The 24,543-nt window shown below is 38.5% G+C and overlaps 1 protein-coding gene across 1 annotated transcript in view; it reads left to right on the top strand.

The window, feature by feature from the left end:
• The first annotated feature begins 894 nt into the window (after window positions 1-894).
• The window catches only part of LOC119422387 (phospholipid-transporting ATPase ABCA1), a 34,751-nt gene continuing 11,102 nt past the window's right edge, over window positions 895-24,543 (top strand). Inside the window, exons 1-20 of the mRNA XM_037689752.1 lie at window positions 895-1,101; window positions 4,138-4,246; window positions 5,246-5,339; window positions 6,079-6,220; window positions 6,504-6,622; window positions 10,938-11,059; window positions 13,241-13,432; window positions 14,408-14,497; window positions 19,047-19,290; window positions 19,370-19,509; window positions 19,604-19,720; window positions 20,931-21,125; window positions 22,022-22,230; window positions 22,605-22,781; window positions 22,865-23,087; window positions 23,296-23,517; window positions 23,604-23,808; window positions 23,928-24,041; window positions 24,123-24,297; window positions 24,392-24,523. Coding sequence (XP_037545680.1) covers window positions 4,181-4,246; window positions 5,246-5,339; window positions 6,079-6,220; window positions 6,504-6,622; window positions 10,938-11,059; window positions 13,241-13,432; window positions 14,408-14,497; window positions 19,047-19,290; window positions 19,370-19,509; window positions 19,604-19,720; window positions 20,931-21,125; window positions 22,022-22,230; window positions 22,605-22,781; window positions 22,865-23,087; window positions 23,296-23,517; window positions 23,604-23,808; window positions 23,928-24,041; window positions 24,123-24,297; window positions 24,392-24,523 — 2,978 coding nt within the window. The 5' untranslated portion in view covers window positions 895-1,101; window positions 4,138-4,180. The remainder of the gene's footprint in view (window positions 1,102-4,137; window positions 4,247-5,245; window positions 5,340-6,078; window positions 6,221-6,503; window positions 6,623-10,937; window positions 11,060-13,240; window positions 13,433-14,407; window positions 14,498-19,046; window positions 19,291-19,369; window positions 19,510-19,603; window positions 19,721-20,930; window positions 21,126-22,021; window positions 22,231-22,604; window positions 22,782-22,864; window positions 23,088-23,295; window positions 23,518-23,603; window positions 23,809-23,927; window positions 24,042-24,122; window positions 24,298-24,391; window positions 24,524-24,543) is intronic.

The following is a 24,543-nucleotide window of genomic DNA, read 5'->3' as shown; positions in this document are numbered from 1 at the left end:
GTGTCAGGAGGGTGATCAGTCTTACATCAGGGAAACCAAACAGCCACTGGCCAAAAGGATGGTCCAGCACAGAAGAGCAACATCATCAGGCCAAGACTGTGTGGTTTAATCTCCAGGCCAGCAGTCACTATTTCAGGGATGAAGATGTTCACATCCTTGATAGAGAGGAATGATGGTTTGAAAGAGGAGTGAAGGAGGCCATCTTTGTGAAAAGAAACCGTCCATCATTAAACAGGGGTGGAGGCCTCCGTGTTCAACTGTCCCCCTCTTACAATGCTGTTAATGCATCACTCAGCTCCCCGTGAATAGGAAACAGCCATCAGAGCACTAACAATCCATTGTTAGGCTGATGATCCTCCTTTATCATGTGAACAGCTAGTTTTGGCTGTCACCAGCAAACTGGTTGATCCACTATGAAAATGAGTTATTTATGAGACCGAGTTTATTGCAGCTCCTCAGACTGACAAGTCTTTTGCATGAAAGACAAAATGTTTCAGCAAAAAGGATCCATCCAGAGGACCTGACTTAACGTTGTTATATTTACTGCCTGGATTATTGAGCACGCATCAGGATATTACACATGCCGAATTTTCTCTTGAATGGGCTGAATTATGTTTGAATGGTTAAAATTCTTGAAAACAGGCTAAATTAGTCAGATGTTGAAAACGTAGATTGTGTTGTGAGGTATTTAGGTGTTGAAAACAATGGCGTGAATGCCGAAACAACACTCACACAGTAAAAACACGAACTTTAAACACAATTTTGAACAACTTTGCTAAAGTAGCACGGTGCACGGGTGACGCGGGAAAGTGTCGCTGGCCCTTTAAGAGATGTTTTGCCTCAGCACGTGCTTGCCTTATATGGGAGCAGCAACAAACGGTGACCGTTAGTTACCTCTCTATGCTGCTTCTCTGCTCCGCATCGAGCTGAGCTATAAAAGCCTGGCGGGGAAGAAAAAACACTCTTGGTAAGACACTGGCAGAGCACGGAGAGGCACCGCAACCTCCGAGGAACGTAATTTATTGACACTTTTTCAACCGTCTGGAACAAGAGACTGCAGTTTATGAGAGGAGAAGAAGGGAATATTCACACAAGATTAAGGTCGGTTAATTTTTTTGTGTGGGAAGAATGCGAGTTTAGCATCACGAACATATTATTGTTACGGTTTAATGGTGCTTTATTAGTTTCATTGTAGAAAAATTGTTGCGGGGGACTAACGTTTTTTTTTTTTTTTTTTTTCGTCTGGAAATCTGCGCTTTGTAAATGTAATTAATTATCGTTAATTTTTCTTCATTTTGACGTCGCATACTTAAAAAACGACTTATTATAATAGATAAAGAGTACTTCTCAAATAATGACAAGTGAACTTTAATTTTCTTTAAGCGTTTTTTTTTTTTTTTTTTTTTGTCCATCGTTGGCTGGAGTTAGATGGGACTAGCATCAAGTTAGCATAACGCAACGCTTCCGGTTTAATGCACCTAAAAAAATAAAAGTCGACTTGTTGCAATGTTGCTTCCTACTTATTTACCGTGAAGTTGGACGCATTTATAAATATATTTGTGCGCTGTAATTGCGTTTTAATGTGTGTCTAGCTACCTTAGTCCCGTGGAAATTTATCATTTTTAGTTAAATGATCTTGGCAAATGGCAAGTATTGATCTTAGTAGTTTTATTTTGAAGGGCTGGTCATGTGGCACGTCGCTTCAACTTGTCTGACTTGATTGTGTGGTTCATCTTTACCCGAATGAACGACAGTAACCCCAGTTCAACGGAACAATGAAAAGACTAGAACGAAAGTCATTTGTCATGAGTTGATTTTTTTTTGATAGTTTTAATGGCATGTGGTCTAATTGTTAAAGATTATCTTCAAAGGCAGCGAACTCTTCTAGGTTTCATTTCTTTACCTTTTTTTTTTCCCCTTCGATAAAAACGGTCTAGAATAAAGTCGTTTTTATTTATTTATTGTTTGTGGTGTTTTCATTAACACATGGCTGTTGCGATGCAGCTACGTCATCGAAATGCACGCGTCTCTTTTTTTTTTAGCTGTGGTTAAAAAAGGCTTTTACACAAAAAACTAAAATGTCTCATCTTAATTATGTCTAATTAAATAAAAAAGGTTTGCGTTCACGTTGAAAGGTGTCACTTTGAATGAACCATCGTGTGTTTTATGAAGACAATGAAGTTGAGTGGGGGGTGAAATGTGCCTCTGAGCACGTGAGCAAGAAATGATGGTAAACAAGATTTAATGTGATTTTTTATTCCTGTGTGTTACCACTAGGGGCGCACTAGCGCTGCACCAATTCAAACAGCTGCCCATTGAGCAAAAAAATAATCATTTCAATGCAAACCACGTTTAGAATGTCTGCCACATCTTCTATCAATAAAACCATCAAAAAGAAAAGCAGCTCTCAAAATGGACTGCTTGTAAACATTGCTGGAATTAGTGGGAGATACAGATTGGCTCATTTGCTGCACAAAAATATCAAAACAACATGATCTGAATGAGCACACTGCATGTTTTTGTTCATTTTTTTTAGTCATATACACTGATCTAAGATATGGCAATATATTTTTCCTCGTTATTCTACAAAACTGTACATCTGTTATATAATGTTTGAGTAAAGGGGGTTAGAGCTCTTGTTTGTTTTTGTAAAATAAACAGATGTTTTCTAGATTGTGGGATGTTTTCTGTGAAATGGCTTTCATGACTCGATAAAAAAAAAACGCGATAAAAAAAAACACGCATCAGGACAGCAGATAATGTGGTGGGTCACTGTGATGTTCCTTGAGCCCAAAGTTCCTGTTAGTTTTTTTGTTGCAAAACTTTCAACAGTCCAGAATGTGTGCAAAGAGCTAACTGGTTTAATATTTACACAAACTTTTTTCTTTTTTTTTGTGTGTGTGTGTGAATCTTACCACTCTGTTGCAATTAATTCATAACAGAAGAAGAAGAAGCTGTCATCTGACTGCAAGTCTTCACCCAGAAATGGTGACATGTGTTTTTCTCATTAATTTATGAGACGATTTTACAAACGTCTTGATTTAGAAGGTTTTGCAACAGGTTAAATAATCAGTAGAGCACATTATGTTTGGACATCACTCTGTCCTTGACTGATCTGGTTTGACCGTCCCCGAAAGCCAATCAGCTTTATTCTGTAAGGACATTCAGCATGAAAAACAGGATGACCTTTATTCTTTCAGTGGACAAAAATCAGGTTTTACCCTTAAACTAATCATCACAATTAAAGCTTGTTTTAAAATGTTGGAAGAACTAAGATTTAGGTTGTGTACTGAGAACAATTTGCATAAGAACTTGGTCCTCAACTTGATAAAACTTTCATGAAAGACTTTTGTCCACAAATTGAATTAACAAAAAAGGGTAGAAAACATGGGCGAGCCACACAACATCAGCAAAAGTTTGTGGATAAAACTGATTGATCCGGAGTAAACAAAGGGAAAGTAAGGAGTTTGCTCCATAAGTTATTCCAACATTTACATAAAATGTTTTATTGTGCCTAATTCAAATGTGTTACTGAGTTAATTCTGCCGTGATACTGGGAAAACTAACTGCCCCCCACCCACTCATTCTCCCCCATGAAGGGCTTGAACTTTGGACTGGTGAGCTTACACTAAGTTGACCAGAATTTGCCGGAGTTGCCAGCCTTCCCCAGTCAGAGCTCGACTTCATTCGCTTCTTCTTGCTGTTTTTTTACCGGGTGAATGTTTTGTTCGTTTCAGTCGGTGACGCGTCGTTATTTTCTCAAAGCATTTGAATGTATTTTGTTCCTCATGCTGTATTTTAGGACTTCTACAAGTGGCCTGGTTTGTTGGTTGTTGTGCAGCAGTTTGTGTTTTTTTCCGCATTTTGTTTTATAAAAAAAAAAAAGTTATTTGACTCTACATTGAATCAACTGGATGAAACTGCCTTGTATCCTTGGGTTTTGTTGATGTGACAAATTTCTGTTCTGCTTTCAAAATGATCTTTTGCGTCAACTTTCGTGAGAAATACTATCTTAATATGACTTCTTTGTTTTTAAAATGATGTTAAAATCTGTCGTATCACAATAAAAAAGTGCGGTTTGGTAACTGCCAGTTTTGAGTCGTGCAGTTTTTGACCTTGTTCTTTGTGGCGTTTCAGTGAGGAGCTGGAGTTTGCTCTGTGAGGCTGGGAAGACGGCAACATGGCAGTCTCCACTCAGCTGGGGCTGCTGCTGTGGAAGAACTTCACCTACCGACGGAGACAGACTGTAAGTTTTTTTTTTGGGGGGGGGTTAGTCCCTGATTTAGAGGAACAATGATAACAGGGGGCCCTTCAAATGTGTGAATTGATAATGGTGTATCATTTTCTCGCTGCTGTTTTTTTTTTTTTTAATAAATTGCTTTGTAACTTCATTCAACTTTTAATTTTCTTTTGCCATGCTGTCTTAAATTAAGAGTCAACGATGATGACAGTCAGGCCAGTTTAGATAAAGCCACAGAAAATAAAGAGGGGTGTTTGTCCTCTTGGATGATTTCACAAGACTGCTGATTTCCTGTGACTTGATAAAAAAAAAATAATAATAATCTCTACACTACCTTTCAAAAGCAGCTCATACTTAAAGAGGAAATGGTCTTTCGAGTGGGTAGCTCTGACGAATTAGTCTTCTTCACTTTTGTTAAAATGTGTAACACTTTAAGCCAAAGTTGTAAAGATGACCCATTTTTACCATCTTCTGTTAATTGATGCCCACACACTCACTGCTATGCTAATTTGATTCAAGCTACAACTTTAGCGCAGTGCTTCTTTATACGTGGAGAGGCTCATCTGCAGACAATTAAGCCGTTTCTCCATCAGGCAGAGCTCACAGTGACAGCTGTGGTTGTGTGACTTTCAGCCCAGTCTCTTCCATTAAAGGGATACAGTCTGTTTTTAAGGACATCAGCTTTATTCTTTATCCACCGCGCTGCACGTCTGCTGTGCTCTTTCAATCAGGCAGCTGAAGCTCTGCAGGCATATGGTCCAGATGGAAAAAGCTGTATTCAATTAACTTACTTTGTGTCTTGCCTTATTAACCCCCATACTTTACACACATTCATGATGATGAGCAAACATTTACCTGCTTTTTTGTGCCTAAAACAATAATTTTGTGTATTTCTAAAATATTGGAAACATCAATTGTTTTTTACTAGTAGAGGCTAATGAACTTATGAGTTTTGTGCACAAGAATATTGAAAAAAATGCCTTTTTATTATCCTTTTTGCCTTAGATCCAGCTGCTGATTGAGATCATCTGGCCTTTGTTCATCTTTTTCATCCTGATTTCGGTTCGAATACATTATCCACCCTACGAACAACATCAATGTGAGTCAGTATTTATCACAAAATCTTTACAAGCATGAAGTGTGGCCGTTCTAAAGCTTTAACCATAAAACTACAAATTTCTTGCTTTTTTTAAGGCAGTTGGTTTTAGTGTTTTGTCTTGATTTTATATTTTTTACGATATCCATACAATATTACTAGCCTCTGTAATTCTTTTATCTTTTTTTTTTTTCAATAATTCTTAGTCATGTTTTAGGAAAAGCACATTCTTCTTGTTTCAAGGAAAGATTGACATGTGAGTTTATCTGAGGTCCTTGCTATTGACATCCAAGTATTTGTGGGATTTGTCAATATTTGTTTGCACTATGAATTCATGATAAGACCTTCAGCTATACGGGTAGAGAATCGTTAAACGGTGCAGCTGGTTTCACAACTTTTGCCTTGTCAGTGACTGAGCGTAGCAAAACTGTTCTCTTTATTTGAATTAACAGCAGCAAACAGCAAAAACTATTTATAATATTCTAAATTAAATGCAACAGGAGGTGTAAAAACAAGAAAACAGATCAAATATTGGTTCAGCACGACCAATAAATGATATAAATACAGTTTATGTAGTAATGTGGATTAATATTTTATTAAATAAACCTAACATTTGAGCAATAACTCAGTTATAAAGGACTCCCAGTTATTCTAGTTAGTACTTGAAATAGCTTCTTTTTTTTTTACTTTACTGAAACTTAACTTGAAGCTCATTATGGAAATTGTTTGCTTATTTCTCTAGGTCACTTCCCTAACAAGGCAATGCCCTCAGCGGGTACACTTCCCTGGGTACAGGGCATTATCTGTAACGCCAACAACCCCTGCTTTCGTAATCCTACCCCAGGAGAGAGTCCGGGCATTGTGGGAAATTTTAATGACTCCATGTGAGTAAGATCCTTAAAGTGATATTCATGTACTTTTGTACTTTTGCATTACTTGTATGTTTATCTTTTCTTTATCCAGAAAGTGAAAACTTTCTGACATTCAAAATCTGTTTAATGAGTGCCCTGAGCAGTCTTGATAATTCCTTATCAACAATATATTTTGGACATTAACAGGAGCATGTGCATATACAAATCAGATATCTTCCTGTCTCTTCAAGCGTTGTAAACATTACGTCTGATTATGATTTTTGTCTTTCGTCTTTCATTTTTCCATTATCAACAGAATCTCTCGTTTGATTAATGATGCCAAGAAGATGCTACTGTACACTCAGAATGATAAGAGCTACGAAGGCTACAAAGGTCTGCTGAGAGCCCTCAGGAAGCTTCAGAAGAACACTCCTCGTAAGGATATGCCTTTACTTTTCTGCGTGTTGGGTCCTTTTTAATGTGTGGACTAATAACCTTATTGTGACTTAAATAATCTTATTCCTAATAATCATTCATTTGATGCACTAATCTGCACTTAATGGAGCACACAATGAGATTTCCAGTGTAGTAGGCACAGCTAATAATTATTATAGCGTAGATGTAGCGTTAGTAATTGCAGGGAAAAAGTCATTTTACATGAAAGGCAGCGGCGGTTGTTTTTACTACCAGTTTACCAACCAGGGTGGCCCAGTATCCCAGCAAACAACGGATGCCGCATTTCTTCACAAGTACGTGCTGCTGGTGGGGATGAAAGACGGGAAATTTGTGCTCCGCCCTGACAATCACAGTTTAATCCAAGCATAAAGTGTGTAGTTTGTCGTCACTGGAGTTTTGCTGCTTCCTGTCCTCATCCCAGAGAGTTTGTTGTAGTTTTTATAGCAACATTCAAAAGGCGGTTTTAGATTTGTGATCGTGATTAAGGTTTCTGTATAGCACCAAAATCTTGTTTTTCCAAATGAACTTCTTGTCAATGACGTCATTCTGATTAAATAAATAAATTAGGAAAGGGAGCTGTGTGGAGCTCTGTGTCTAAGCTAACACAAATGCAATGTGTTCAGCTTCTGTCATTTACTGAGGTGATAAAAGTAATGAGTCATTTTGGTCTAACCAGAAAAAAGACAACCAGTACAAAAGATAAACATAATGGAACTATTAAAAGAATTGTACTTCTAATGATTGATACTGTTTGAGTTTGTTCTGAAATGCTCTCCACCATTTTTACAGTTTGTTTTAACTCCATTATATTTATCTTTAACGCTCAAAGGCTGCTAAAAAGAAATGAGTCTAATTAAGCCACCTGTTTTTTTGTTTGTTCCATTAGCTTTCCTTTTAGTTTCTCATAATAGGAGAGCATTAGCTATTTTTTGATACAGTTATAATTGTACATTGAGTATAATAGGGCCTCTATTTGTAGTTATGCAACAAAGCACAACAAAGTTCTTCTTTATTGTCTGTTCAGTTCGTCCAGAGTTCGTTCATTCTGTTGTGTAATGAGCTCCTTAAAGCCAAACAAGATTTGCACATACACTGTACCTTAATGGATAAAAGCAGCAAAATTTGTTCTTCCTATCATTATCCACTTTATATCTTATTTTTCCGTCTACTTTAATGTGGACTGAACCGCAATGTGTACCCCCGCAAATTTTATATGAAAACGACCGGATCGGCCCCGTGATGTGTGCTATTACTTTTATTGTCGTTTCAAGTTATCATGGCGACAGTTCACAAAGATGCCATTTATTTCATTCAAGACGCCTGACAGAACTCTAAAATGGCCGCCATGCTGCAGTCCCTATATAAGTTTCTCCAGGAACTTTTAAGTCTTTTATTTTCTGTTTTATGTTGTGGGATATTCTCTTTGTCTTTTTCCAGTTAACTGGATTCCAGTAGTAGTTCATCTTCATCTCATCTACAGTCTTCAGGGGAAATTTCATTAGAATGAACTGAGCAGTAATTGTTTTATTCTGTCTGGGGTTTTTTTTTTTTGTTTTGTTTTTTTTTGTTCTAGAAGTAGACCGATTGGTCGGTTGATTTTTAGCCACTTGAAAAAAATTGTCCATCACTGTACATAATTAATTACACAGCAGGAAATTGGAAGACGTGGCAGCGACTGCTACAACCAGCTTACTGTTGCCCACAGTTTAGTTGTTTTTTTTTAAGAGAATTCTCTTTTGTATATTATTTATTAAGTGTATTTTAAAATAATAGACAGAATTAAGTGTATGTTTCTGTGTACCTCCACACATGAAATATTATGTTCATCTTAAGGTTGTATGAAAAATACATGTTTGCACAAAACCATTGGTGGCCACAGAAAACCTCAAGCTGGGCCACGTATATTTGGTGTAAAGCAACTTTTGTGCATCTGTACGTGTTATCACAATTTTTTTTTTCTAAATTGACAGTTTAATAGTACTCAGTCTCATTAGCCTTTCTATATATTTAATCCACAAGAGGGAATGCTCTGATATACAGTAATAGGGTATCATATATGATGCAACGTTGAGCAAACAGATCTGCTGCTGCTGCAAGATAAAGACTTACCAAAAAAAAAAAAAAAGCCAGGATTAAAGTGCAGAAAGTGGAGCTGCTCACATGTTGGTTAATAATTCAGTAATAGATCGAGTCAGCAATTTAGATTTAGGCTAACATGAAAAGGGGCTTATGAAGTATTACTGTGCTAGAAAACCCTTTAACTCTTATGTTTTGGAATATTTCCGTGGATTTAATTTTATTTATCGGGTGTAATGGATCTCTGATATGTAGAACAGCATTTAGCATTTGACAAAAACATGACAGTGAATATATGAAACTCAGGAATTTAGTAGATATGTGAATATTTGAGGAACTGATATGAGTATTTGCAAAATATATGCACATCTAAAAGTCTACTTTCATGTTGTTATACTTAGTGGTGGTCCTGTATGTGCACTATTTATTAAAACTTTGGTTTTAATAAACTAAAACAGAATTTCCTAATAAAGTTCAACATCTTATTTATTGAACCCATTATGTGAGTTGATGAATTTTTATAAATTGCAGTTTGCTTTCTTTGTTTTGTTGTTGGTTTAAGCGTCTTGAGTTGTTACGGTTGGGACTAATTTGAGATCATGTATTCTCAAAGACAAGTCTGACGAGTGATAACACGGGTTTTCAAGGTGTGTGATGTCATTTTGTTTGAATATTGAAGAAGATGAGCAGCACGGGGAGCATGCATAGACATGTATGTTGTCTTCTGAAATTAGTTTGTTTCTAAGAATTTAACGTTGACCACATACTGATAATAACACCTAGATAAAGCTTATCAAATTACAGTTTAATCTTTTAAATTCAATGTTGCTCCATAGAGACTTGTAGAACCTCAGGGACCCTTGTTTGTAGTTCAGTGGGAGATGTGACTTCCTACAGGGACACTGATTAGACCCTATTAGGACTCCCTGGTTGGTAACCATTGAGAATTAAAACCATAAACACTCAGAGACAGCTGGCAGAGGCTGCACAGGTACATAAGAGAGAGAGAAGAATGAAAACAGATTATGTTTGATGCACCATCTCATCTCAAAATGAGCTAAAGGCTCACACACTCTTGTGCAGAGCTATGCGGGGTAGAAAGGGGGGGCAAAACGTGTCTCCAAACAGACAGGAAAGGAACACGCTGTTCTCTTTCACTTCCTCCCAAGGAGTGTTCACTTCAGGCAAAGTGTTTCCTGTGTGTGCAATGTCATACGATGGTTAAAACAACCATGTCAAAAAGTATGTGATGATAGAGAATTAGCAGCAGATAATCTAAGTGATGTATTTGAGAAACCAACAAAGTGAAGCAGAATATGATGGAGGAGATACGAGTAATCATGTATCCTTTGTAAAGGATGATTGATGTTTATGATTAAAAGGCAGTGAAGGAATGTGTGTATAATCTGGGGGAGTAAGATCACTTGGCATCAAGCTTTGCTAACTTAAAATACAACCTTTAGATCTCTGCAGCCAGCAAATGGGGTGAGAAAAGTATGCCTCAGGCCGAGGAAAAATTTTAAGGAGGAAGGAAGTTTGGGTTGGGAGTATTTGGACCAAAGTTTATTGTCCTATAGTAACCTCTGCTGACCGTAAAACGAAGAGTTGAGAAGTGGGAACTGTGTGTCTTTGAGTGTGCGTGTGCACAAGAGTCTAAAACGGCGCCGCTGAACGGAGCCAGTTGCTGAAAGTGCAAATGAGCCTTCGGAGTGCAGAGAAGACGGATTGTCTGTAAACAGTATTCAAAATTTTGATGTGGCTTGAAATTGGTCAATATCGCCCACCTCTCGTGGTAATCATTGCCTGTGTGTGTGTGTACGCATGCAGTTTATTTACCTGTCTGTTAGCAAAACATTGATAAATGTCATAGATTTTATTGAAACTCAAAATATCCATCTATAACTGATTACTTTTTTTAAGTCAACCCAATGTGAGATGGTCATAAAACCAAGCATGACCCAGTCAGATCTGATGGTTTGGGGCTATTATGTTATTAATTACTGATGTATTACTTTGAATATGGTGCAGCCTGAAAATAAACAGGACCACTGAGCTGTATGTGAGAACATTAGAATTAGTTGAATTGTATGTATCATTTTAAGTTTGATTGTTTAATTGAGTTTATCTTAAAGCAAGCTTACATTTGCTACACATTAACTGTCTTTTTTAAGGTGAGTATAATAATTTATTAACTGAAGGGGTTTATGTATATTTCCAGGCTTTAAGCTGAAGGACTTTTTGAGAGACAATGAGACCCTTTCTGAATTTCTACACCACAATGCATCACTTCCTCGCCACGCCCTGAGACAAATCCTAGAGGCTGAAGTCAACTTGGAGAAGGTGAGAAATGAACAACAAAAAATTCCCCTTCATCACTCACGAGATAACTTGACTTCCCTGACCGCAGCGCCTGCGCATGAATCTAATGACCTTTGCTTTAGTCAGCTGGACCACAGGATTCAGCAAAAGTACAGTTAAGCCTTTATTAAAGAGAACAATCTCAGTGAGTGGAGGGGTGGGTGTATCTAGGCAATAACACCTCTCATCTGGTTTTCTGTATTTTTTTTTTGGTGGATAAGAGTTTTCTATTTTGCTTTCAACTTGGCTAATTTCATCCTTCTATTCCAGTGTATCAGTTTCCCTCAGCTGACAAGGTAATCTGTTTCCCAGCAGCTCCCTGCACGTTACTACTTAAAAGGATACAAAACACACACGACCTGTCTTATTCCATTCAAATCAGGTATATCTACATAACTCATATTGAATACATGAACCGAGTCTGTTTCCTTGTTCTACTTCAGCAACAACTTCCAACCCCAGATAGTCGCGTCATCCCTGCATCGCTGTCTGATGCTGGAATCACATGACTTATCTTCTACACCCCTCCCCCACGATTCCCCTCACGTGCCGAGGCAGAAGCTCGAAGTCAAAAACACATTACAGCGTCCGACTCACTCTCTTCACCCAGACATCGATTGAATACAAACCATACATTCAGACGCATCATTTAAACAGAGGAGCAAAAGCTATCATCCAATCATTGATACACTTATTGCTGTAGAAACATAAAAGCGATGTTGCTTTATGTTGTAGCAAACACAACACTGGCATTACATTAGAAAAACCTCTGAAAGAGAAACGTGTTTGAATTTTCCATCTGATGATTAGTATGAGTCCTAATCCTCCAAGCTGACTGTAAGCCCTGGTGTTTTTCTAGTGAAAAGATTATCAGATGTATGTGTTTGCGAGTGTGTGCATTATGTTGTCTAATAGACATGACGGCATACCATAGAATGGTCAAGGACATTTTGAAACATTTAGAGACGAGTGAGTGAAAGCCTATTTCTGGCAAACGTCTAGACTCCGTCACAGGGAAAAGGAGCCTCTGTCCAGTCCTTGAACTCTCTCACTCACGTTTCAGAAAAGAACATCTTGTTGTCTCTTTAGGTGCAGCTGCACTTCTTGCGTCCAGTATTGCATCTCAGATCATGAGTCATGTACAGTAGTTTGTCATTTATTACCATTTTCTTAGAAGTTTGAGAACATTGTCCAAACAGGCTTTTTAATATGCCAAAGACACATCACAGTATTGACTTTTCTTACTTCACTGTTGTTCTCTGATATCATTGCATTTTTTTCTTCTCTCATTCTCATGTAAGGAATTTTTGGTTTTTGGCTGAAGCTTAACAGTTTTTTAAGTGAGCCAAGAACAAATTTTAAGGGAGGTATGTTTTGTGTTTTTATGTAGGCACCATTAGTCAAACTAATTATAACGCTATATCTGAAACATAAAACCATTTATTTATTTATTCTAGTTGGGGACTGCTTAGTTAGGCAGCCACATGTTATTATCCACCTGACTTCGGGTTTCTTAACTTTATATCTTACTCTTCCATTAACTTTAATGCAGCCCGAACCGCAAAGTGTACCCCCACAAATGTAATATCAAAACGACCAGCTCGGCACCATGATGTGTGCTATTACTTTTATTGGCGCTTCAAGTTCCCACGGCGACGTAATTTGCAAACAAAAATGCCATTTTTATCAGTCATTTTTCATAGACTCTAGTTGCAAATCAAATATCCAAGATGGCCGTCTGAGCTAAAAAGGAAAAATACTGTAAATCAGCGATTTTTAGAGAGATTAAGCTGGAATTTGGTGTGTTGGTAGCTGAGAGCAATGCCCAATAAATAATGAATTTAAAAAACATTCAAGATGGCCACCAAAGCTTAAAAGAAAAATATTGACTATAAATCAATTAATTTTTTTTTGCCATTTTAAGTTGAAATTTAATATGATGGTAGCTGAGCGCGAACCCCAACACATAATACTGTTAAAATCAAAAATTTTAAATGGCCGCCATGTGGCAGTCCCCGTCAATAGTTTCTCCAGGAACTTTCTAGTTGCAGAATGTTCTGCAATTACAACAGTGTGGTAGCATGACTTTTTAAAATCAAAACAGCACAAGTGTGCATTTTATAAAATTCTAAATATTTATTTATTGTATCTTTTTTTATTTAGGTGCTCACCAAAGGTTTTGGATTTCATCTTAAAGACCTTTGCAACGTGACCCCCCTGGAAGAGTTTGTCCACATCGCTGACCACAATGTGTCCCGTTTAACCCAAGAAATCATTTGCAAGTCGTCCATTGACTGGCTGAACAAAGCTCAAATCCACTTTCTCTCCAATTTGGACTTCCTAAAACCAATTCAGGTGAGTCTGAGTTGTAGTGTTACATACAATCTGTCAGATTTTTGACTTTGCTATTATAACTTCCCATTTTTTTTCCAAAAATAAATGAGCCATTAGCTGTGATACTGTCAGTTTGCGATGAAAGACAGTCATTTTTTTTTGTCTCATCGGCAGAATATCATTTAGAAAAATCGACCTAAAGTTGTTGATTTAAAGTAAATCCATTCTTTTTGTTTCTTCTCTCTCAACGACGCATTATGTTATTGCTTATTTTCTTGCACGTGTTTCCTTATCAGCTTTTCTTTCATCTATAATTAGCATTGCCTCTCCTGTGCATGCATGCTCCCAGACAGCCCTCCCACTTCCCAGAACCCTCTGACCTAGATGTGAGACAGGACAGGGAAAGAAGGCTAGAGGTGAACAAAATGTTCTGAACGTTTGAAGATTGGGAGAAAATTACTCTATATTATATTTGTTTTACGTATTTTGTTTGTTTAGTTTTTTCGCTACCTCACAGAAAATAATGTCTTTTTTTGATCATTTTACAGAACTGAGAATAAGCTCTGGCTCTGTTGGGGATTCACCTAAAATACACATTATCCCTAAAATGAGTCCAAATGTTGCAAAAACATAATGCAATAGTGGACATTTTTTCATCGTTGACAAAATAGCATAAATCGTGAGACCAGGAACTGTTGCACAACTCTCATCCTTCTCAACATGTAGAACAGGGGGAGAGTGATCAAATATTTGGACAAGAAAAAAGTGAGCATAGAAGAGTCAAGAGACAGAAGTTATTAAAGTATTTCTTATTTCCCAGAGGGCTGCTTGCTTTTCAGTGACACCTTTGCTAGATCTTATGTCAGGCATGAAAACACTCAGACACCCACAAACACACCCTGGGCTACCAGAAAGTAAACACTAAAATAAATATCTTTACGTTTTCTTTTCTGAAAATACTCTGTGTTGTATTAATGGAACCATTTCATTTGACAGAGAGATGTGAGGTCAGATCCCAAAGTTGTTCAGGAAGTCTCTGCTGCAACCGGCAACCTTCTGGAGAGCCTTGGAGCGTTGGCTGTGGAGGTAAATAGCTCACACTCATTCATCAAGTACATAAGAACATGTAGAGATGCCTCTAAACAGGACAAAGCGATATTTACCAGATTACCGCATAAATGTACTGTATACAGTTGTAAAAACTGATTTGTGACATTTGTTGGATTTTAAAAAGTAGAAAGTTTTGGTGATCCAAAGGTTTGCTCTCAGGACAGGTCGTAGGTTTCTATAAAATCTTTTAACATTCAGCCCTTTTAATGAAAGCCTTCAATCTTTATTTTGCACCATGTGACCTTTTTTGTCATTGGGCGTGCTTTTTTACTATGGAGAAAATACCTGTTTTGTTTAAAATGATATATATTTAGTTGTAGATTAATGTTTTGCCAACCTTAATTAAAGGTTGGCATTTTGGGTAGAATGCTCGTGTAGCCGTTTGCAAAAAGCCCTGACTCAGTGATCCACCAGGTGTACTGTCCTCTTTGTTTTACACAAACAGCATGCTATCACATGCACACACACACATGGCTGACCTAAGCTAATGTAACAGTCGGAGCTGTTGGAATGCACTGAGAAAGGAAAGAAGCAGTGTTAGGTTGTGCATAATCGCAAAACACAACACAACTCCCTTTCTCTCAGGCTCAAGTTCTGCTGATGTGGCAAAACAAAAAAAAGTGTGCATGTGCGTGCATGCGTGTATGTGTATGCGTGTTTGAGTTTCCCGTCTAAGCAGATATAAAACCTGACCTAAACAGTTTTTTATTATTTTCCCAACCAGAAATGTTGCAACTCCGAGCTTCATGTTTTTCCTTCACATACCGGCGATGTGTGTGAGAGGTCAAGCATTACCAAACGTGAAGAACATAATAAATGGAAACATTTAATGTATGTTTGGGTCATTCTTGCACATCTAAATTGTTTTTATTTTAATATTTGATGTGTATTAGTTCAAAAATAGTGAGTAGCTGGCAAAACTGCATTCTTGGTCGTGAAACATTATTTTGTTGTCCACTCTGCTAAAATCATACCCACCTTGGCAGCCACCTCATGAACAACATCAAATCTGCTTGAGTCTACATTTGAAATGAAGATAAACAGATTTGGGCAGTTTTTCAGTAATAATTTTTTATTACCTGCATCATTTTGAGACGTGCACATTTGCCTTAGATGTTATGTCAGTGTAGATGTCAAAATTGGAGATGCCTGTAAAGACTGACTATTTAAAAGAAAAATTTAGTGCACACATCTTGGGAACTCAAGCAATGGGACTGAGTGCCTGCGACTCATATGAGAAATTTAAGATCTACGCAAAAGTCTCAAGATATTTTGGAGACATTCGAGGAATTCCCTCATTAATGACATTTGCTAATTGGTCACATCCCAGTAAGATACTTCCTGTAAGGTCCCTGCACCCACTTTTCCATGTTTTTAACTCAGTGAGTGCATCGCCAAATGAAAATTTCTTACTGTGGATTAGAAAGAACCCCAATTACAGAAATTCTCAATACCGTATTTTTCGCCCTATAAGTCGTGTTTTTTTGCATAATTTGCATGCCCTGCAACTTATACGCCAAAGTGACTTATTTATGGATTTTTCTCCATATTTATAAACCGATTTTTGGCTGAGATATGACCGTTTTCATTAATTCTGACTGAAAATATTGAACACTACCATTTTCAGCCACTAGATGGCAGTCGAGTAGTATGGCATGCCATTGTATCATGTAATAGGTAAAAGTGGCTATTAATGACACAGTCGGCTTGCCACAGACTGCCAGCTCACCTGGAGCAACCGGCAAATCAGCTTCGTTTTTGCTGCGCCGCCCCAAAGAAATGCAGTTAATTTGACCATTGAGGTGCATTTATTAAGTAAAAGTTCAACTGAGACACACCTTTGCTATAAAACCAAGCAAATAAATAATTGTTTTTACGTGGTTATATTGTTAAATTTCAAAGAAATGCACAGCGAGTCCTCACGTGCACGCTTCTACTTCCGCGTATCTGCTTTTGAAATGCAACTGTTGACTGTCAAAGTGCATTTATTAAGGAAAAGTTAAACTGAGACACAACTTAGCTATAATTTTGAGCAAACAAATAATTGTCTTTAAGTGTTAATCTTGTTAAAGTCCTCCCGTGCACGCTCCCGCAGCCGCCATTTGGCAGCCAATCGATTTTTGACCCATATTTCCAGGTTGTCAGCGGTGACGCGTAACAAACGCGACGCATCAGCAGTGACACATAATAGATGTGACTTATATGGCAAGCAACATATTTATGGATTTTCCACTTTATTAGACATATTTGGACTGATGTAACTTACAGGGCGGTGCGACGTGTACGGCAGAAAATACGGTACATTCTCCTTAACATTTCTGATGCTCATGAAGGCTTTTGTCTCCTGCTCTGAGCAACATGTGGTATATACTTTTTAAATAAATTTCCATTAATGTAGAAGACATGTACAGTATATATTCTTATATGTTCACAATAAGAAGTGTATGATCAGCTCCTGAGCTCCTTTGATCTAAATAGCTGAGGGTTTGATCAGAGGTTTGAACTATAGTAACCTCGCAGCCAAGCCTGTGTGAGGTTACTAGAGGACAATCCTGTTCCTCTGCTTGCCTATCCGTGTCCCTGGAATATTCTAAATGTGTGGGAGCAGGTGCGTGAGTCCGTGCATCTACAAGCACGCAATTATGTTTTATTCACCCAGTCACATTACCAGTTTTACTGAGGCATTAGCTCATGAGGGAATGAATCATTCCCTCAGACTCATACTTCTTCGCTCAGACCTACAAAGAGTATTTTGACAAGTGGAAACACTTGTACACACATAGTGTTTTCATCAACAGTAGTTAAAACAGGGCTCTCTGTACGTTTGAGCATTTAACACCAATAAATTGTCAGGATAATAAAGTTTCCTCTGAAGATAAGAAACACTGTATTTACACATACATCAGCACAGCTTGGGGCCTTTTCGTTACACTGTCAGTCACATAAACCAAATACAGAACACTTTTATTGTAAACACACACACGCACACGAGTTTCAGTATCTCGCTCAGATCTGTGCACATGAAAGTACAGGAAGCAAAGTGACACCACTGTAGCTGAAGGCTCAGCTGCAAGGTAACTGTTTACAATGTTCCTCGATCCAGACTTTTAGTCTCACTTTCTTTGTTTGAAATGAGTGTTGACGTTAATAGGACCAAATAAAAACTGGACTCTGTAAAATGGACAGCTTTAGCTTTGAAGCTACACAAAAGGCTAAAAAGAAAACAGCGTGACCTGTTATGAAACAGCCGTGATCAGCAGTATGTTTAGGTATCATCCTGCCCGTAAGTGTTTTGTGTGTGTTTTATGTCGCTGAGTGTGTGCGCACTGAGAAATGTCAGGACAATGACGCTCCACTTGTGGAGCCTGCAGTGGTTTACTTACTAGGAGAATGACCGATAGTAACCTTTCTTTGTTCTCAAATCTTCCTTTGTTTTCAAGTCTCATCTCCCACTCACCATTTCCCGCAGTTGCTCGTATAGCTCTCTCTTTTCACATAATCAACAAATCCTGACAGGAAAATGTTTGACTTTCTCAGCTTCCATTTGTCTCCTACGTGGTCCATACTTACTGTAAGCCTAATTGCTGCCCTTTCCTTCACGTGTCAGTATCAGAGAATCCCCTCTTGTGTCATCCTTCCTTTGTTTTACTTGCACAGACACACAAACCCCTCCTTTCATTCCTTTCCTGACACGAATTGGTGTCATAATTACATGTTGACCAGTTTGGAGACATTATTAGGGAACTTGTGCTGACTTGTCTCTTGACCTACAGTAACCTTGTCATGAACCAAACTTCTCTCCCTGCTAAATGATGTAACAATGCATATGACTGCTAACTGGATATTATATTACATCCAGTTCTTCTTTAGGCAATAGCAACAAGACAAAAAGTCATATTGTTTTGTAATGGTGGCAGACAAAAGTTCAACAAAGAAAGCTATTCAAGCATAAAATCTGAGTGGGCATTAATTTATAAGTCCCCAAACAAAGATAAGAGTTGTGCTGGGTTTTATTCTAACTCCTAAAATTCCTTTAAATGGAAAACAAAGAATCATTTCATGCATTATTCTGAATATTTTCAGAGTGAATAAAAACAAAGCAGTTAACTACAAGTCCTGGGAAGTCCATTTGCAATCGTGCAACGTGCTGTGAAGTTGCATACGTATTTTTTGTGTTACGTGTTATCTGACTCAGCCCCTTGATAATGATGCAGACCCCCTCACACACGCACAGGACTGGGACTAGTGGGTAAATTTACGGTATCTTAGTCAGGCAGACAGTCAAGTGCTAAGTGTCTCCACCCCACAGAGCAGAGCTTGACTTGTCGTGTTTAGCAAACCACTCAAGGTGCCGATGATGTCTGCTTCAGATTTGTTGTGACAAATGATAGTGGATGTGGACATATATTCTACCTCAGACATTTTTCTTTCAAGAAAAAGTCTAGCTACACACACTACTTTAAATAAACGCTTAAACCAAAGTCAAAAATAACTTTTTTTTTTTAATTTGTCTCTCTCTCAACAGCTTTCCAGCATGAAAAGTTGGAAAGATATGCGGAAGGAGATCCTGTATCTGACTGCGAACACAACGGGGTCTCCAAAGCAGATGTACGAGGCCGTGTCACGTATCGTCTGCGGGCATCCAGAGGGAGGTGGCCTCAAGATCAAGTCTCTCAACTGGTATGAAGACAACAACTACAAGGCGCTGTTTGGACACCATGGCAATGACAGTGACAGTGAACCAGTCTCTACTTATGACAACTCTTCCAGTAAGCATCCAAAGCTCAACATTTGTTGCCTTTTAATCATTGTAGAAAGAAACACGCAACATAATTTTGTATTTTATAGCTCCTTATTGTAACAACTTGATGAAAGGCCTGGAGTCCAGCCCCATTTCCAGGATGATCTGGCGAGCTCTTAAACCTCTTCTCATGGGGAAGATCCTGTACACCCCAGATACTCCAGCAACACAGAGGATCATCCATGAGGTATTTGTGACCCATCACAGCTAAAAACGGTTACAGGGGGGAAAAAAATCTCATTTGAAGCAATAAAGTTAAAACACATTTATGTGATTTCTAGGTTAATAAGACCTTCCAGGAGCTGGGTGTCCTGAGAGACCTTGGTGGTATGTGGGAGGAAATGAGGCCCAAATTCTGGAATTTCATGGAGAATAGTGAAGAAATGGACTTGGTCAGGGTAAGAAGATGCACTGACATAATTTCTGCCTCCACAACAGTGTTCGTGCCACACTTCCTGTTTACATGGGAGGTTTGCGTGAGGGCATCTGTGTAGTTTTTGTATAATTATATATTTAATGTAATCCTTATTTTCAGAAAGAAAAGTTAATTTCCTTGGGTTGTTCTCCAGCAGATTGAAGTAACTAAAAAGTTGCAGAAATAAAGGCACAGGAAGCAACTTTATGTCAGTCCATAAACTTGGCCTGTTAAAATCATTAAGTATTCACCAGCTAACTTTTATAATGCAGCTAAATATCTAAACAAGGCCTGGACTTGTTTAGTATATTACATAAAGCAGAGTACACAGTGGATATTTGAGCAGGCCTGTAGCTTATCATGGCTGATGTTAATTTTTTGGTTTTGACCACAACTTCTCTCTTTTTTTTTTCCTTGTAAATTGCAAAAGCTCCACCTAGTGGTGGAAAGTGTCCCAGTAAAACTATTGCAAACAGAAATTAAATATAAACACAATCACTATAGTGTGAATGCCTATAAAGGCATTCACACAATAAGTTGTCCAAAGTTTTGCACTTGAGTGTTTTGGCAGTTTTAGCTTGTATCTGTTACAAAAGAAGTTTGTCTAAAACCAGGAAAACTGCAAGAGAGATGAGGAATTTCAGAAGAGGCTTGCAATCAGAATTACAAACCACTGTAAAATCAGGCCGCATGCTTTCATGTTTTTTATCATTGTATTTGCATATATTATAGTATATTTTATATATATACAACATATACTATACAGGGGTTCCCAACTCTGGTCCGTGAGGAACACCATCCTGCATGTTTTATTTGTTTCTCCGCTCCAACACACCTTATTCAGTGATTTAATTACTTCCTTAAGTTCGGCAGAAGCCTGTTAATCACCCTTTCATTAAAATCAGGTGGGTTGGAGCAGAGGAACAAAAACATGCAGGATGGTGTTCCTCAGGGACCAGGGTTGGGAACCACTGAATAGTATATGTAGTAAATATATAATATACTATAATATGTGCAAATACAATGATAAAAAAACATGCAGCATGCAGCCTAATTTTATACTGTATTATAGTAATGGATATTATCACATTCAAAGTTGAAATTTTAAGTCGGAGCTACTTGAATGTTTTTATATGAAACTTTGTTTTAAATAAGAAAATAATTTTAAAACAGTTTTTTTTTTTTTTTTTTAGTCCCTGCTCCAAAGCAACGTCAGTGCAGCTTTCCTGAACGCCCAGCTCAGTGGGACTGAGTGGAGCGTGTCGGACGTGACAAATTTTCTATCCAAAGCATCGGAGTTCCGCAGGCCTGCAGGTTCAGCGTACACCTGGAGAGATGTCTTCAACGAGACCGACCGGGCCATACGGACCATTTCACAATTTATGGAGGTCAGTGTGTTACACACGTACAGGAAAAGCCACATTACAATGGTTCTTTCAGTAAATAAAAAATAGAGCATGTAATTTTATTGTCACGACTCACTCTCTCTTAAATGCTTTGCATCATTGCTTAATAATATTTCTACACATTTTCCAGCCAGTTGTATTGCATTGCTCCAAATCCCACCTTAAAATTAGATGTGTTTCACTTTCTTCTTTTTTTTATCCTTTCACCACAGTGTATAATGCAAAACAGTTGAAATCAGTCATTTATCTTTCTCACGCAAACATTAAAACACTGAAACTTCCTTAACCAATTTTTAGCAGCACTGTGAACAACCCACTGGCTATGTTTAACTTGACAAGGAGATCATATAAAGTTTATAAACTGATGCTTCACACACTATAAACCATGTGAAGGCCTTGTGGTGTTTATGCTGCATTCAATCACTTTATGTCTTCTGAACTTATTGGCAAATCACGTTCTTGGAATGAGGGAGCTTTTTTGGCTTATATCAACTAAACGAGAGTCAAAACTGTAGGAGGTCTCAATAAAACCGATAAACAATTCCAGCCTGGTTAGCAACTCAGTGTCCACCCAAAGCACACAAGTTTGTTGAAAAGGGTAAAAGGTCATAGATGTTTTCAATTTCTAAATAATAGTTGTGAAAAACAATCTTCTATTGAGCAGGATGACTTGTTGAGGATAAACTCATTCCGTTTTTTAAGGGATTTTTATTATTTTATCTTGCAGGTTGTCAAACCTTCAACTCTTTCTGGAGTATATTTTTTGTTTCACTTAAAAGTTTACTAATCTGGCTTTTTGTCAACAATTACTATTGCAAAACCTCTTCCTTTAAGGTCAAATTAAAAAAAAAACTAACATATCCGTCATCTGCCTTCAGTGTGTGAACCTGGATAAGTTGGAGGCGGTTGCTAACGAGGAACGCCTGGTCAACAAGTCCATGGGTCTCCTGAATAACCAAAAGTTCTGGGCTGGGATTGTGTTCCCTGACATTGCTCGTAACAACAGCACAGACCTTCCTCCCAATGTCAACTACAAAATTCGTATGGACATCGATAATGTGGAGAGGACTAACAAGATCAAAGATGGGTAAGTGGATGGCATAACCCCACACACACACACACATACTTGGTTGATTTCCTAGGTTTTATATTTTACATGTATATTTGGGGGAGTGGTGGCGCAGAGGTTAGAGAGGTGGGCTTGTGATCCGAAGATCGCCGGTTCACGCCCCGGCCCGACAACATCAAAATTGTGGGTGGGGTAGGTGAAACACCCACACTTGCCCCCACCCTCATTCGCCCCACCCTGGGCCCATGAGCAAGGCCCTTAACCCCCACCATGTGCTCCCTAAACAGGTCTCTCTTGAAAATGAGTTCTCGTGGCTCAATGAGACTAACCTGGATAAATAAAGGCTAAATGAAAAAAAAAAAAAAATATCAAATGTGAATGTTTCTTTGCAGATATTGGGACCCTGGTCCCAGGGCGGACCCCTTTGAGGACCTTCGGTACATCTGGGGTGGGTTTTCATACCTGCAGGATGTCATTGAACAAGGAATCACCCGAGCCATCACCGGCACCAGGGAGAGGACAGGCATCTACATTCAGCAGATGCCTTATCCCTGTTATGTTGATGATATGTAAGTGAATGCTGTGTAAAAAAAAAAATGGTGCAGGTAGTGCAGCAAGGTTCTACCTAACTTTCTATGGCCCTTTTTCTTAGGTTCTTGCAAGTGATGAGCAGGTCAATGCCTCTCTTCATGACTTTGGCATGGATGTACTCAGTAGCTATTATCATCAAAGGTGTTGTGTATGAGAAGGAGGCGCGACTGAAGGAGACCATGAGGATCATGGGTCTGAACAATGGCATCCTGTGGCTGAGCTGGTTCATCAGCAGTTTGATCCCTCTGCTTATCAGCGCAGGCTTGTTGGTGATGTTACTGAAGGTTAGTGTTGGCACACACACACGCACGCATACATGTGTTCTTACCCTCTTCATCATCATGTTGAAATAGCTCATTTTAAAGAACAAACCAACTTATTCAGAATGACTATTGGTATTTATTTTTAATCTAATGGCGGCTGTTTTCCTATGAATTTTAATTGGCTTGTAGAAAAACAAAATAATTTTGTTGGTTTTTTGCTTCCTCTCAGATGGGAAACCTGCTGCCATACAGTGACTGCGGCGTTGTGTTTCTTTTCCTGGGATCCTTTGGCGTCGTCACCATAATGCAGTGTTTTCTTATCAGCACCTTATTTTCACGTGCCAACCTGGCCGCAGCCTGTGGGGGCATCATATACTTCACTCTGTATCTGCCATATGTTCTTTGTGTTGCCTGGCAAGACTACGTGGGCTTTGGAGCTAAAATTGTTGTGGTGAGTGTCTCATTATAGACACTTGAAAAGATCACTTCCATTCTCTTGTCTTACACTAAACTATAAATAATCTGTTCTTTTCTCAGAGTTTACTTTCTCCTGTGGCCTTTGGCTTTGGATGTGAGTACTTTGCCCTGTTTGAGGAGCAAGGAGTAGGAATCCAGTGGTCCAACTTGCTTGTGAGCCCAATGAAGGAGGACAGCTACAACCTGACCACCTCTATCTGCCTCATGCTGTTTGACGCAGTGTTGTATGGAATAATGACCTGGTACATCGAAGCTGTCTTCCCTGGTAAGTTATGCAAACGGTTTACAGTCAGAACATCTCTTACCTTATACTTCTACATTCTGATGAAAATAAATGCCGCAAGAGCTTTTGAACTTAATTAAATGCAATGTGTTCTTTTACAGGTCAGTACGGCATCCCAAGGCCTTGGTATTTCCCTTTCACAAGGTCGTACTGGTGTGGAGAGAAAGAAAATAAAGACATCAACACTCCTCTGTCAAAGAGATGCAATGCCGATGGTAAAAATAACAAAATTTGCAAACATGATTAACAGAGAAAATCATTGCTTGCCATTAAAATGCTTTTCTTTTTCTCTACAGCTGTATGCATGGAAGAGGATCCGAGCCACATTGAACCTGGTGTTTACATTGAAAATCTAGTGAAGATCTACAGCCACGGGAACAAGCTGGCTGTAGACGGACTGTCCCTGAAGTTCTACGAGGGACAGATCACCTCCTTCCTCGGCCACAATGGAGCTGGCAAGACCACGACCATGTAAAATAACGTTCATGTTAACTGTTGGTTTTCAATTCTTTTTAGCAAACTACTAAACTTAAACACCTTTATTTGTTTTGTTTGTTTTTCTTAGGTCAATCCTGACAGGATTGTTCCCTCCCACTTCTGGTACTGCCTACATCCTCGGCAAAGACATCCGCAGTGAGCTGAGCACCATCCGACAGAACCTGGGAGTCTGCCCCCAGCACAATGTGCTTTTCAGCATGTATGTGAACTGCAGAGATT

Source organism: Nematolebias whitei, chromosome 16 (assembly GCF_014905685.2).
Source record: "Nematolebias whitei isolate Nwh7 chromosome 16, NemWhi1, whole genome shotgun sequence".
In the NCBI taxonomy this organism is placed as follows: Eukaryota; Metazoa; Chordata; class Actinopteri; order Cyprinodontiformes; family Rivulidae; genus Nematolebias; species Nematolebias whitei.
The sequence above is the reverse complement of the archived record's forward strand: the minus strand, read 5'-3'. Positions and strand labels throughout refer to the sequence as shown.